At 37.2% G+C, this 13764-nt stretch overlaps 1 protein-coding gene across 33 annotated transcripts in view; it reads left to right on the top strand.

Annotated features, from left to right (window-relative positions):
* SLMAP (sarcolemma associated protein) overlaps positions 1–7391 on the top strand; it is a 121842-nt gene extending 114451 nt beyond the window's left edge. For 17 of the 33 annotated variants that reach the window (XM_045505403.2, XM_045505395.2, XM_045505400.2 and 14 more), the window contains 2 exons: positions 1957–2091; positions 5505–7391. In XM_045505403.2, coding sequence (XP_045361359.1) covers positions 1957–2091; positions 5505–5597 — 228 coding nt within the window. In that variant the 3' untranslated portion in view covers positions 5598–7391. Of the gene's footprint in view, positions 1–1956; positions 2092–4045; positions 4136–5504 lie in introns of all 33 variants that reach the window. The other 16 variants (XM_045505404.2, XM_045505396.2, XM_045505401.2 and 13 more) reach the window with 1 other exon arrangement.
* The last annotated feature ends 6373 nt before the right edge of the window (positions 7392–13764 follow it).

Raw genomic sequence — 13764 nt, 5'->3', positions numbered from 1 at the left:
ATTTAACAAAGAAAAAGTACACAAGAAAAGTAGAATTTAATCCTCAGTGTTAAGAGAAAAATAATGGTATACTATCTTTATATTTGACTGAAGAAAGCATCTATATATTTTGAGTTAGTAGGAATATCTGTAATTTAAGAATTCATAGAACATTGAGCAGACAAGTCCACTCTGCAGAGACTGACTCAGGAAAGTTGTTTGGATTCACCATCTTGCCCTGTGGCTGGAGTCCTTCCCACCCCACTCACAAGCTGAAAGTAAACGTCAGGATCTTCCTGACTGAGCTGCCTTCCTGTCCTTCCGCTCCACAGCTCCTGGACCGGAGAAGTAATTAAGTTCTTTGGTGTAAAGGGCAGGCTGGATGTAAGAACGGTGGGAAAGGAAAGTAAGGGAAAATTTTGGTCAGAAGAGCACTTTTCACCTATTCTTTATTAGTCACTGTTAAGAATCAGATCATTGAGAATTGATTGTGTTCTAAGAGACTTAATGCAGAGACTAGTCTAGGTACATGGAATTTGCTTTGGCAGCCTGCCGGTAACTTTCTGCCTTCTGGAAGGAAGTCCACAGACCCCACAAAAAAAGCTGTCAGTGAAGTCCATGAATCTCACTCCTTAGTTCATTCTTCGGCATACTACTCGGACTTGTTCTGGGAACGTTGTTAGGTAACAGGGAGTTCCTTTCATATTTTACCTCCCTCTCTATACCCTTGCCTTTCTTCCCGCTTTCTGATGAACTCACTGCTGAGCCTAACCCCCTGCCCCCACCACTTCTAACTAACGTTTTTACTACATCGGCATCCTTAATATTTGTCTGTGGAGTGCACAGTGATGAGTTCCTAATTAATCACTCCAAGGTGTTTGCATTATTCAGAAGCAACATATAAATGTGTCCTTTATAGAGAAATTCCTAGGATATAGGCAGAAAGGAACTGGAGACTTCCCAGCTTCGTGGGCTGTATTTACAGAAGAGGAGAAATCTTTCATGCCAGGCCCATGGTATATTTATTTTATACTCAGCCCTTGTCTTTCTTTTTCCCTTCTAAAACCTTCATAGATGATAGAATTGGACAACAGAGGCCAAGACAAAGACACAGCCAGCAGTAACAGTCTTTGCTCTTTGACTGAGAGTCCAGCTTACATGTAAGATGCAATATCTAAAAGTGGAACCAGTCTAGAATTCCTGCCTCCTGGGGCATTTAGAGTAGGGACAAACCATACTACGTTTCACATTGATCTCACCTGTGTTCGAGCAGTAGATCGTCTCTCTGGAAGTCAAATTGTAGACGATGAACTGTTTTCCAAAACAGGAAGTAGTGTTCACTATACAAAAACGTCTATCAGAAACAGATTTTTAAAAACAATTTTTAATTGATGCTTATGAGTTTTAAGTAGAGAGACAGAAATGTCCCAGTTATAGTAGTTGGTACCTTAGTTACATTTCTTTGCTTTATTTACCTAGAAATTACTTATCCAGAACACTTTAATACCCAATGATGCTGGTTAAAGGGAGGCCTAATTAGAGTTAATACTTTTTACTTCAAGATTCAAATAGCTTGGCTGACATTACTACCAGGATATAAACTCAGACTTCCTAACCTTGCCATTTAATTAAGTTATGGGGTTTTTCTTCACTTGCTTTTCTTTTGCTCGGTTTAGAATTTTACTTTTCTCTTCTAACTCACTTAGTGGAAAAAGTGACCCCTTATATTAGAAACAGATGACCTGATGGTGACTTTTAATTTTTTCTAACTCCAGGGCCAGAAGATTCTTACATAGAATCAAGTTAACATTAAAGGCTTTTTATTAGTGCCAATGATTCTTACCCTCCTTACAGTAAAAAGGCTTGAATTTGGTGTTGCAGGTGACTAAACAGGGTCTGGTATATAAGCCTGACTAGAAGCATAACTTCATACCCATTTTAAGTTGAGTCTGCACACTCTTTTTTCTTTGCCTTTAGTATGAAAAGACACAGACTGTACTCTCAGAACTGAAGTTGAAGTTTGAAATGACTGAGCAGGAAAAGCAGTCAATCACAGATGAGCTCAAACAATGTAAAGACAACCTGAAGCTGCTCCGAGAGAAAGGAAATAATGTAAGTCTTTGCAAACTTGGCTTAGCTTTGATTGAGAGGGAGATGAGAGCCCTGAAATTGATTTTTCAGAGGACTTTATTACTGATTTGAGAAACTAAGACCTGTAGTATACATGAACTAAGCATTTCATTATGAAATTCCATGATGGAATCATTGTGCTGTCAAATTTTTGAGTAAAGAATTTGCCACTTTAACCTGTATCCCTAGAAGAGCCTAAGGAGTACCCGGAAGAAGAGCCTTGTTTGCAAAAAATAAAAAACTTACCTAAGAATTGTCATCTTTTCCCAGATGAATCTGAAGTTCTGTCACTAAGCCGTCATCTGGCTCTTGTTTTTCCCCTGCTGGGAGATAAAGCACTGTACCACCAGGGACCCACTTAAGAAAAAGTAATGCTCATTGACTCTTTAGCATTTGGCTGTATCAGAAAAATGGAGACTTAATCACAGTTTTCATTTTATACTAATAATGTTCTCATTAAGGCATATTCCTTAAAAACGTAGTGTTCTGGGCCTTCTATAAATATTAGGAAACATTTGGTGAGTTTCTGTAGAGCTGTGTGTGTGTGTGTGAGAGAGAGAGAGATTGGAACATTTTGGTATAAAGTGAGTTCAGTGATGTTCATTTGTATTTCATTTGCTAGAAAGGCAGATGGTCTTTTAAAAAATGTTATACTAAAATAAATGTTGTGTTATACGTTTTGGAGATCATTGCCTTTGTGGGCCCTAACTGAATGGATGTTCAGTGTGGTTGGTTGTGCTCTGACTTATTTCAACCCCTGCCATGGCTTGGACACCTGCAGTGGGCGTGAGCCACACACTTCCTGTGGAGGAAGGCACTCTGCTTAACTTGCAGCACCAGGACAAAAGAGTGATGTTGCATGGCCGTCCGATTACACGTCACACTCAGAATGCTCTTGAGTTGTGTCCAGCTGTCCTTTGCTAAAGAAAGTCTTAGTTTACAAAAAAAAAATAAATAAATAAAGGCTTGTTGTTTAGGTGAAAGCCTTTTAGAAATTGATGAAATGGATATGGAGGCTTTATGATAAGCAAAATGGATTGCCTTTATTTTGAAAATATCAATTACAGAACTCTTCTGAAATCAGATCATAATGGTTTGGTTACTTCTCTCTTTTGTGTTAATTTATATCTCTCCGAATATGGAATTTCAGTCCACCTTCTACTAAATTAACCAATGAAGGCATCTAGAATAATCAGAATGGATCCCCAACATGATTTAGAACCTTTTCACAAGTAACCTTGCTATTATTACTTACAGTTATACAAATAATTTTCTGTAAGAGTGAATTTCCTATTTTTATGATATTGGACTTAAAGTTATAAAACATTACTCTGTAAAAGCACTCATTGTAGTAATTCCCTTCCAGTTCTGAGAATTACTTATATTCTGGTCACATAACTGAAAGCCCTGAGACTCGGCTGCCTGTCTTTATACACTAAGTTGATCATGCATTGTGTTGGATCTTTTGCTTAAGTCAGGAAGCATGCATCACAGGACTCTTTTCTAATTTAAATAGGGCATTTATTTTTAGGCTTGAAAGTAATACTATTTCAAGCAAAAGAATTTTTTTTAGGTTTTGATAGAGGGATAAAATAAACCTTAGCCGTTTCCAGGGCTACAGTGTCAAATAATGGATTCCAAGTATGGAACAAAAATAATGTACTGTCAAGCAGAGCATCAGTTGGTGAGGTTTTGTCATGGCTCTGTCTTAACTTGCTACATTTCATTAGGGAGTTAGGGACACCCACATTGCCTCCAGCTGTTTCTTTTAAACTGGTAGTTTGCCACCTTATATACCGTAGTCCATCATTCTGGATTGTATTAGATGTCTTTAAAATGTCTCTGTACTCCCCCTCCCACCCCCCGGGGTCTAAATCATCTTATCTGATATTTTTTAATAGCATAAAATGATTTTAATATCCCTTCCCTTCTTTAGCCTTCCATATTACAACCCGTCCCAGCCGTATTCATCGGCCTATTCCTGGCTTTCCTGTTTTGGTGTTTCGGTCCATTGTGGTAGAGAAAGGTACAAGCACTACTGTTGAGTCCTTGTCTGTTTGTCCCCGTCACCTGTTTGTGCCATATTTGTACTGTAGTGCATGGCAAAACCACACAGGTATTTTGTTACCTGAAGCAAACCCTTCATTTAGTGTGCCATGTATTGTGTCATACGAATGAACTGAACGATCAACTAATCACATAACGTTTTGTCTTGTTTCCTTTGTAGTAATGCTAACCATGAATTAATTCCAACCTAACCAGATGTTAATATGCTGCCGTTAACTGAGTCTTTGTCTCTAGCAAACTGGAGTAAATGTGAATTGCTGCAATTTAGTACCCCTTCCCCAATTATACATTTAATCAGATTTGAATGAGAAATGAAGAGTTTGCCTCTTTGAAGTTTTCAGCAAACTTTCTTCCCCCTTCTCCCTTCTCTCTTCTTTTCCATATTGTAGAGTTTTGTGGTTTCAACCCTTTGCCTGTATTTACACTGTGGCTATGAAGATGGAAAAGGATGAGAGTAGACTGATGGACCGTTGGCTCACAGTCTCAACCCCAATATGTATTTACTTGTGAGAGTATAAACCTATCCCATATCTTTCTGAGCTCTGATCTGCAACATCACAATATTTCTTCAAAAGCCAGCTGTCTCAGTAAGACTCAGAACACTAGTGAAAATAAAGCTATCAAACAAAGCAAATTGCTATTATAAAGCCCTCTGACAGTTGTCAGAGAACAGCCCATCCATGCTCACCTTCAGCGGGCATTTATATTAGCAGAGCATGTGAGACAGTCACGTGGAGTTACCCCACTGGACGTGGTCTCTACCAAAAGTATCAGAGAGGCAGGATCCCTAATAGCACTTTCCCATCTTGACCCCTTCTCATTTTCACTTCTGTGGTTTCAGATTAGAGAATCAAAGCTTAGACCATTTTCTTTCTATCACCTTACCCACCAGCCCCTTGTATAAAACTATGCCAACATGTGAGTCTGGTTTTTATCAAGAAATAAACTTTTTAGGCAGAAATATACTGTAGGCATCAGTTAACTATAATATATGGATACTGAAGTAAATAAAACAGACTGAGCCCAGAGGGTTTCTCAGAGAAGTCACTACTAGGTTTCATCTGCAGCAAATTTGAAGACTACCCAAGACTTGTCTGAAATGTGTTAGGCTTCCACACAGTGGTCCTCCAAAGCTCCTACTGTTACGGCTCTCCTCACACCTGCACTCCCTCGCCTTTTTTCCTTTTCTTTTTAGAACTTATTCTTATGCAATGATAAGGTTTTTCTCATATTCTGTTAAGTATTCAGGACCTCTGGAACCAAGGGGTGAATAGGTATGAGAAAAGAGGGGAGAATGTGATATTGACTCTTGGTTTCTTTCCACACAGAAACCCTGGCCCTGGATGCCCATGTTGGCTGCCCTGGTTGCGGTGACAGCCATCGTGCTGTACGTGCCAGGTCTGGCCAGAGCTTCTCCATGAGAGCGTTTCTTGAGTCCGTACACCGTCCTCCCTCTAGAAGCTGGCACCACACTCATGCTGGGGACAAACAGAACCATTTTCTTCCTTTTTTACCTCTTATAACAGCAGAAGTGCAAGAATACAGCTGTAGGGTCATTGCTTTAAATTATATAAAATGTATCTGTCTATAAAGAGGATATAAAATTGTGACTTTATTCTACTGTAAGCAATAATTTGCTTGCAATTTTTCATGTAATTTTTAAATTAGTATGTTGAGATTCTGAATATTATGGTGGCCTAAAGTAGGCTTCTTGGTACACCAGATTATTTATAATATTAAATTTATGGGTATTTTACTCTGAATTCTAATGGCCAGATAATTCATTTTTCTGATTCGATAACTACCCAAACCAAACAACTGATACATACATGGGAAGAGAGGCCCTGTGTGCTCAGTGCCTATCAGTTTGAAATATATACACATATATATATTTTTTTTACATATTTACGCCATTTTTACTTGTTATAAAACCACTGAGCTATTGGGAACAAGACTTAGAGACAACTATCTGCGTGGATTTTTTTTTTTTTTTTAAGGAGAAATACACTTGGAAAATATTCTGTTCTAGTGATAATTTGGGGAATATGTGCACGCTTGTTCAGCCTTAATGTGACTTGACGATGTGGAGGACATCAACTTCGAAAAACTTTCCATGAGAGTGTGTATTTTCTTGAGCAAACTGAAATATTTCTGGGAGCAAAAACATATTAATTATACAATTTCAGTGCAGTAAACCAAACTGTTGAGTCAATTGGAATGTAATTTATTAAACCTCATGTATTTAAAGACATATTTTCTTTAAAACCCAAGTTACTTTCTCATATACAGCATTTTAGGAAGCATGATTTTTTTTTCTATCATCTCTTCCTCCAAGCATGTTTAATTGAAGAAAGAATTAATCTCTCTTTAGATAAGCTTTTACTGACTTAATTTGGTTATGATATTTCAAAGCTAATTCATGTTCGAGATGAGCTGTTATTACCTACCAACAGATTTCCTGGTTGGGTATGCAAATGATTATTTTCTTTTTATTGTTGTTAATTGGGACATTCTGTTAATAAGAAGCAATATTCCCAGGATTAATAGTGTTCCACGCACAGTGAAGCACCTAAACACTGCTTGATGTTATAAATTTGAAACACGGAAGTGAAAGTTTAGCTATGGTTTTGTGCAGCACCGCAGGTATGTCAATAAAGTTTATTTAGGTCATAGAATATCCTAAAGTATCACATAGTTAAATTTTTCAGTCAGTGAAGACTGAGAGGAAATGTCAGTGAACTGGCTTGAATGTTCTGTGGCAATCCACAGGCCTAGCCAAATATTGAAATAGAAGTTTAGGATATAATTTGCCTTGTGATGTTTGGCAGTCATTGTTTATACTTTAAAGGTTATATTTTAAGCTATTTGGGATTTGCTGTTGGGAGGATCACTAGATTTATGGAGGAATTAGTCACAAATGACCTGTAGAAAATACTGTCATATAGTTCATTTCATCGTTTTCTGTTGCAGGAAGCCACTCCACCACAGAATGCTAATATGCCAGTGGTACCCAGTACCTCTTGTATATAGGTTATTGCAAATATTGTTCTGAAATGCTTAACTTCAGAATTACATTTTTTAAAGTAAATAATTGTTTTAAATCTATTTTGTAAAGATATAAAGTACAATAGAATTTCTGGAGTACAGATTAAACTATTTGCACTAACACACGTGATGTGCATGATTTAATAAAATAACTTTACTCTCCCTATGCATTTTTGAGTTGGATATCATTGAAATTCTTCCTGCTGACTCTACTATTGTATTGTTAATAGTCTTTTCTTGAAATGACTCTTTATGCAACATAATATATGTTTAGTGTTCTTTAGGGGTTAGAAAAAAACCCTTAGCTGTTTTCCTCCAGGTTTTATTAGCCTTTTATTTAACTTACTGCTCTAACTTTTTTTCCTTTTACTATGGTTATTGTTAAACGTGACTCACTTGCCAGACAAGTCTCTTTAAATGTAAAGTCTAGTATCAATATTTACTTTATTCAAATTGAATAAATGGGTTTTTGTAGTTACTGCCAGTTTTTCTTAAAAAATATAAATGAGCCTATTCATAAGCAATGCCTCCAGTTTTGTCCAGTTTACTTTCAGGTTAAATAAAGAGTAGGACTGTTCACTGGTAGTGATAGAATCATTAAGAAATTTTAATCCTAGCAGTTAAGAATTGAACAACTCTGTACTATATTTAAGAATTAATCTAAGGTGCTACATGGCTGGGTTCGAAAATGAAAAGAACTTGGTGTTTAAAGCTGAACAGATCCACACTGGCATCCTGGTTCTGCCATTTATCAGCTGCGTTACCTTGGGCGAATTATTTGTCTTCTCTGAGTCTCCATTTCCTCATTTATAAAATGGAGAGAATAATATCTATATTTTTAGTGGTAGTATGAAAATTAAAAAGATAATGTATGTGAAGTGTCACTTGAGTGGTAAATAAGTTTATGAGAATGTCATACTGGAAAAAAGTACTGCAGATGTTTCAGTGTTAGGCGAACCAGTGCAACTATTTTAAATGGATTGATTGATTCAACTGTTGAAACTTTGTGTGTGTGTAAATGAGATATACCTGCAGTGTAAGGAGTCCTAAGAAAGCATCTAGCTCTGTTCCTCCCCTTCATAGTTGTGTCTTTGGGAAGTAATATGCTTAGTTTAATAATGAGCCAATTGCCTACAACAGTTTGGAATTCCTGTTGTAACTGCCTTCAGAGCAATTTTGAGTCACATATGAAAACCAGTCACATTGCTGAATAGTCAGAGGCTTTCAACCCAAAACAGTATTGCCTAGCTTAATCTCTAACTTTTAGTCACCAGACCGGACTCCCAATGACTTTTGGCTGCTTCCAGTAATTGTATCTACTATCAAAAGGATGGAAATCTACTACCGAAGAGAAAACACTGCATATAAATCAACTGTGTTAAAAATGCACAGCCTCACTCCAAAAAAATCTATGTCTGGAAATTTATTCTGAGAGCATAATTGTGTGTTCAAAATTTTAACTACCAGAACATTTAGTATAGCATTTTCTTGTAATAATGGTGGGTCAACAACCTGAATATGGAGGTGTGGGTCATTGGTTAAATAAATTAATATTGCCATCTACAGATTACTGTGCTTGCAGAGTTGTGGAAAGATATTCAAACTATATTAAGTAAAAGAAAGAGGTTCCCAGTGTAGAATAACCCTGGTTTTAGAAAGAAAAAGTGTAGACATACAGGATATATTTATAGCAGGAGGACTCAGAAAGATTTATATCCAGGCCGCACTAGTGCTTCTGTCTGTATGGTTGGGGGTCAGTTCTTCCTCCTCCTTACGAATTTTTATTTATTTTTAGTAGTAAATATATGTTGCTTTTGTAAATTTTTTTAAAAAGCTATTTGGTTTTTCTTAAAATTAGAAACAAAAAAGAATTCCACAGAATTCCAAATTGCTTTCTGTAATTGAATGAGTAGCTTGTCAAAGTACCTACTTTTAAAGGGGCTAATGTTTAGGAATTCTGGTGTGTTCATTTAAAAACCAGCCTTGTAATTTTAACCATGCTTTGTACATATGTACATAGAATTAGAATGCTGGAAGAGGTCTTAGCAATCCATTCTCACCTTTTTGCTTAACAGGGAGAAAATCTAGAGAATTTTCAACTCAAAGTTAGAATTGCAGTCAATTATAAAGTTGAAAATGAAGATAATTATTTCTTTTTTTTTGCTACTCCACATTGTGTCTCCAGGCTTTGATGGTTTTACATCCATACATTTGGCGAACACTTTTTGAGTGTCTGTGTGAGGCATTGTGCCAGGGTCAGTTCCTGTTGTCACAGAGCTTTTGGTGTAGAGGGGAAGTAGAGGCAAGGAAGCTGGCGGTTGCCATACAGCATGCTAGAGGAAGACATAGGAGCCTGTGGAACCATGGGAGAGGGGTGCACTTCCTCTCACCTTGAACCACTGAGCCATCCAAACCAGACACATCTGGCTGCAGAGCCAAAGGTGAGTCTTCCTTCTAAGTAGTCAGGGGAACAGGACTGGTTTTTCATGAAGTACCTGGATTTACAAACAGGATCTGAGATTGATCTTCCTAGAATTGGAAAGCATCTAAAACTTTATGTACTATCCTGAAGTTTTACCCTGTTAAATGGTTTGAACTGTACCTTGCAAGTAAAGGTAACTAGTGAACGATTTCTATCTATCTATCTAGTGTACATCACTATAATTCAGTATCTGTACATGCTACAAAGTGATCACTACCACAAGTCAAGTTACCATCCATCACTATACAGTTGACCCCCTTCACCCATTTCACCTGTCCCCCAACCTCCTTCCCCACTGGTAATAACTGATATATTTCCTGTATCTGTGAGTTTGTTTTATTTTATTTGTTCATTTGTTTTATATTTTTAGACTCTACATATGAGTGGAATCATACTTTCTCTGTCTGACTTATTTCACTTAGCTTAAGTGAACTTTCAGGGTTCATCCATGTTGTTGCAAATGCTACTCCACATTGTAGCATTCTTGGTTACGGCTGAGTAGTATTCCATTGCCTATATATACCACATCTTTATCCATTCATCTCTCAATGGACACTTGGGTTGTTTCCATATCTTGGCTATTATAAACAATGCTGCAGTGAACATACGGGTACACATAGCTTTTTGAATTAGTTTCCGTTTTCCTCGGATGAGTATGCAGAAGAGAAATAGCTAGGTCACATGGTAGTTCTGTTCATAATTTTTTTGAAGGCCCTCCATACTGTTTTTAATAGTGGCTGCACCAGTTTACAGTACCACCAGCAGTGTACAGGGGGTCCCTTTTACTTACATCCTCTCCAGCATTTGTTATTCCTTCTGTTCGACAGTAGCCATTCTAACAGGTCTGAGGTAAGATACCTCGTGGTGGTTTTGATTTGCATTTCTCTAATAATTAGTAATGTTGAGCATCTTTTCATGGTCCTGTTGGCCATCTATATGTCTTCTTTGGAAAAGTGTCTTCAGATTGTCAGCCCATTTTTTAATCAGGTTGTTTGGTTTTTTGTTGTTGCTGTGAAGGATTTTTTTTGAGACAGGGAGAAGTGTCTCAGCCAGACTGGCTCTTTGAAAGGAATCTTGCATTGGTGGGCTGGGGCATGGGTTGGAAGGAGCCAGTAACTCCTTGCGTATGGAGGCAAGTGCTCACAATACCTTGATGCATGTATTTGCAGTGCTGCTAATTCAGCAGATTAAATAGCTACATATTTCTTTGTAAATATTATGGCCCAGATCTTATATGACATGTTACCTCGTCTTGTAAGGACACTGAGATAAAGCCTATGAAAATGGCAATAACATTGAGAATAGGAGAAAAAGGGACTAGGGGTGGGGGGTGGAGGAGTAAAGGAACTTTTCTGGTTATGTATGCTCTCACTGTCCACTGTTGCTGTCCACTTCATCTTTTCATTGTGACCTCTTGAACTGGCCAGAGTACATCTAGGTAGGCAGACTTCATTTATTAGAGATTCAAACTTCTATGAAATTACATACTAGAGGTTTTTTTTTTTAATCCTAATTTTTTATGTATTTATTTGTCCCATCATCTTGTTCCACAAAGAATTTGAAGCAGGCATGTCTGCTTGGACAGCATTCCTTTCTCTCTGAAATGGCAGGGATCCATTCCTGCTGGGCTGAGAACTATTCCTCATGGTGGTCTCTTTAAGCAAATAAGGAAGGAGCACCAAAGACACTTTAAAAACCTAGACCATTTCCACTTCTTGAATCACAGATTTCCACTATAAATTACTTCACTGTTCATAAAATCTTTGCGTAGTCATGCCATTCTGGTTTTGGTTGAAAACTTGCTCTGAGATCATTAGCCTAAGCTTATTTAACCTCCCTCATACCCACCCACCCCCATACTTCATAACCAACTTTCAAAGAGTTAATGTGTTTTAGATATTTTTAACCAAATTTTTGTTTTCCTCGGTGTATATAGAGCTGATCACATTTTCTTCTACAAACTAAAAAATTGATGTAGTTTTAAAGTTGGACATTCTAATTTAGTACTTTATGTGGCTAATAAAATCACACACACACACAAATCCATGAAAAGAGTTTATTTAGTCATGTAACTTTAGCAAAAAAAAGAAAGTAAAGCTTTGTGTTTAAACTACTTTAGCTAAAAAGTTAGGTGGTGGGTTATATACCCCTTTTTAGCAGTTAAGATGGGTAAGTACCGTGATAGTACCTGGAGTAAATAGAACTTCGACCTGCTCAAGTCATTTGTCTTTGAATACTTAAAAGTATATTTATTTTTCCTGGTCTCATTATATAACTGAGTCCTCAAAACTTGTTTTAGTTATCTGTTTATATAACAAACTACCTCCAAATTGATCAGCTCAAAATAGCAAACATTTATTATCTCACACAGTTTCTGAGGATCCACGAGCATCTTAGCTGGGTGGTTCTGCACCAGAGCCTCTCCTGAAGTTTCAGTCGAGCTATTGGCTGGGGCTGGAAGATACATTTCGAAGCTCATTCAGGTGACTTAGCCTAAGGCTTCGTTCAGTTCCTCGCCACTGCGGGCTTCTCCGTAGGGCTGCTCTGATAGCAGCTGGCTTCTCCCAGAGCAAGTTATTCAAGAGAGAGAAGAGCACAAAGGACAGAAGTCTTTGAATCTCTGAAGTGAGGTACCATCACTCTCCTGCATTCTGTTGGTCACACAGATTAACCCAGGTACAGTTTGGGAGGATTAACCAGGGGTGTGCATACCAAGAGGCTGCAGGGATTGTTGGGAGTTAGTTTGGAGACTGGTTTCTCACGTAACTTCCCATTATGAGTCTTCTAAATTGTTGGCAGACTTAATTTTATGAAATGTATCACAATGAACAAACTAAAGAGACTTCTGCATTACGTTCTTCCCTTGTATTATGCATCTTACTGATTACAAACAAGTGGTAGAAAGTCCAAAACTTTCCTAAGAGAGTTCTTAGGAAACGTGTTTCTTTGAATGACAAATTATTAAGATAACTGTCATACCTACAATTTAAATTTAGAAGTTTTTATCAAGAGTTCTCAAAGTAGATAGTTCTCTTAAGGTGAGTTTGAATCACTGCCTTCTGGTTGTTAGTGGCAGCCACTGGTAGATAGTATAATGATGCCCCCACTGGTCTGGAATAAAACCAGTGAGTGGCAGTGAACATTTCTGTTACCATGAATGTAAATTTGACTGTAGAGGACTTTGTTCTGTGGGGTTTTTCTTCTTTTCTTTTCTTTTCTTTTTTTTTTTTTTTACAGACTTTAAGCCTTATTTAAAGTATACACTTAGCACAATGAGAAGAGCAACACCTAGTTTTTACCAGTTACCAAGGAGAAAGGTACTGAATAAGCGTTTATTTATGCCCTGCCTTATTTCAATAGGTTTTATAGTCATCTCCACAGATACCTAAAGTATGGGATAGTGTGGTTAAAATGAGCAGGGGAGAGAGAAAGAAAATAGTAAAACAAGAGTGAGGATATAAAATTGAGCCAAGACTGAGAGGGAAAAAAAAATTACCCCATGTCACCCTGCACATATGGCTTTAAGCTTTCTAATAACCAAACCAAAAATCCTGGTCAGTGTCCATAAGATTAATAGTAAATTATTGAGAAGTATGAAGACTAAATAGGAATTCCTCTCAGGGCTTTTTAAAGAAACGCATGCTATGTTCCACTTGTTTTTTCTGTGAACCTAAAATTGCTCTAAAAATAAAGTTGGGTTTTTTTTTTAATGCATGTTATATGATATAGGGAGTCCTGATGATCTTTGCAAAAGTGTTCTAGGTAGATTGAAAAGATTAACATTTATCAAAACTGGGAAAGGTAAATGGAAATTTATGTCAAGGATTGGACATAATACCCATTCTCGCCCCAGAGCATCAACATTCTACTAGCTAATGCTAATGACACAGGAAATGAATATAGAGGTTGGGAAAGGCAAACACAATTTATCATTTTCAGATTTTGTAGTGATCTGTAGAAAACCCAAGAACATCTATGAACTATCAGGACTCATAAGAGGTGAATAAAAGTTTCTCAGTGTAAGATCAACATACAAACGTCAACAGTATTTCTAAATACCA

This window comes from Camelus bactrianus, chromosome 17, assembly GCF_048773025.1.
Source record: "Camelus bactrianus isolate YW-2024 breed Bactrian camel chromosome 17, ASM4877302v1, whole genome shotgun sequence".
Taxonomy (NCBI): domain Eukaryota; kingdom Metazoa; phylum Chordata; class Mammalia; order Artiodactyla; family Camelidae; genus Camelus; species Camelus bactrianus.
The sequence above is the reverse complement of the archived record's forward strand: the minus strand, read 5'-3'. Positions and strand labels throughout refer to the sequence as shown.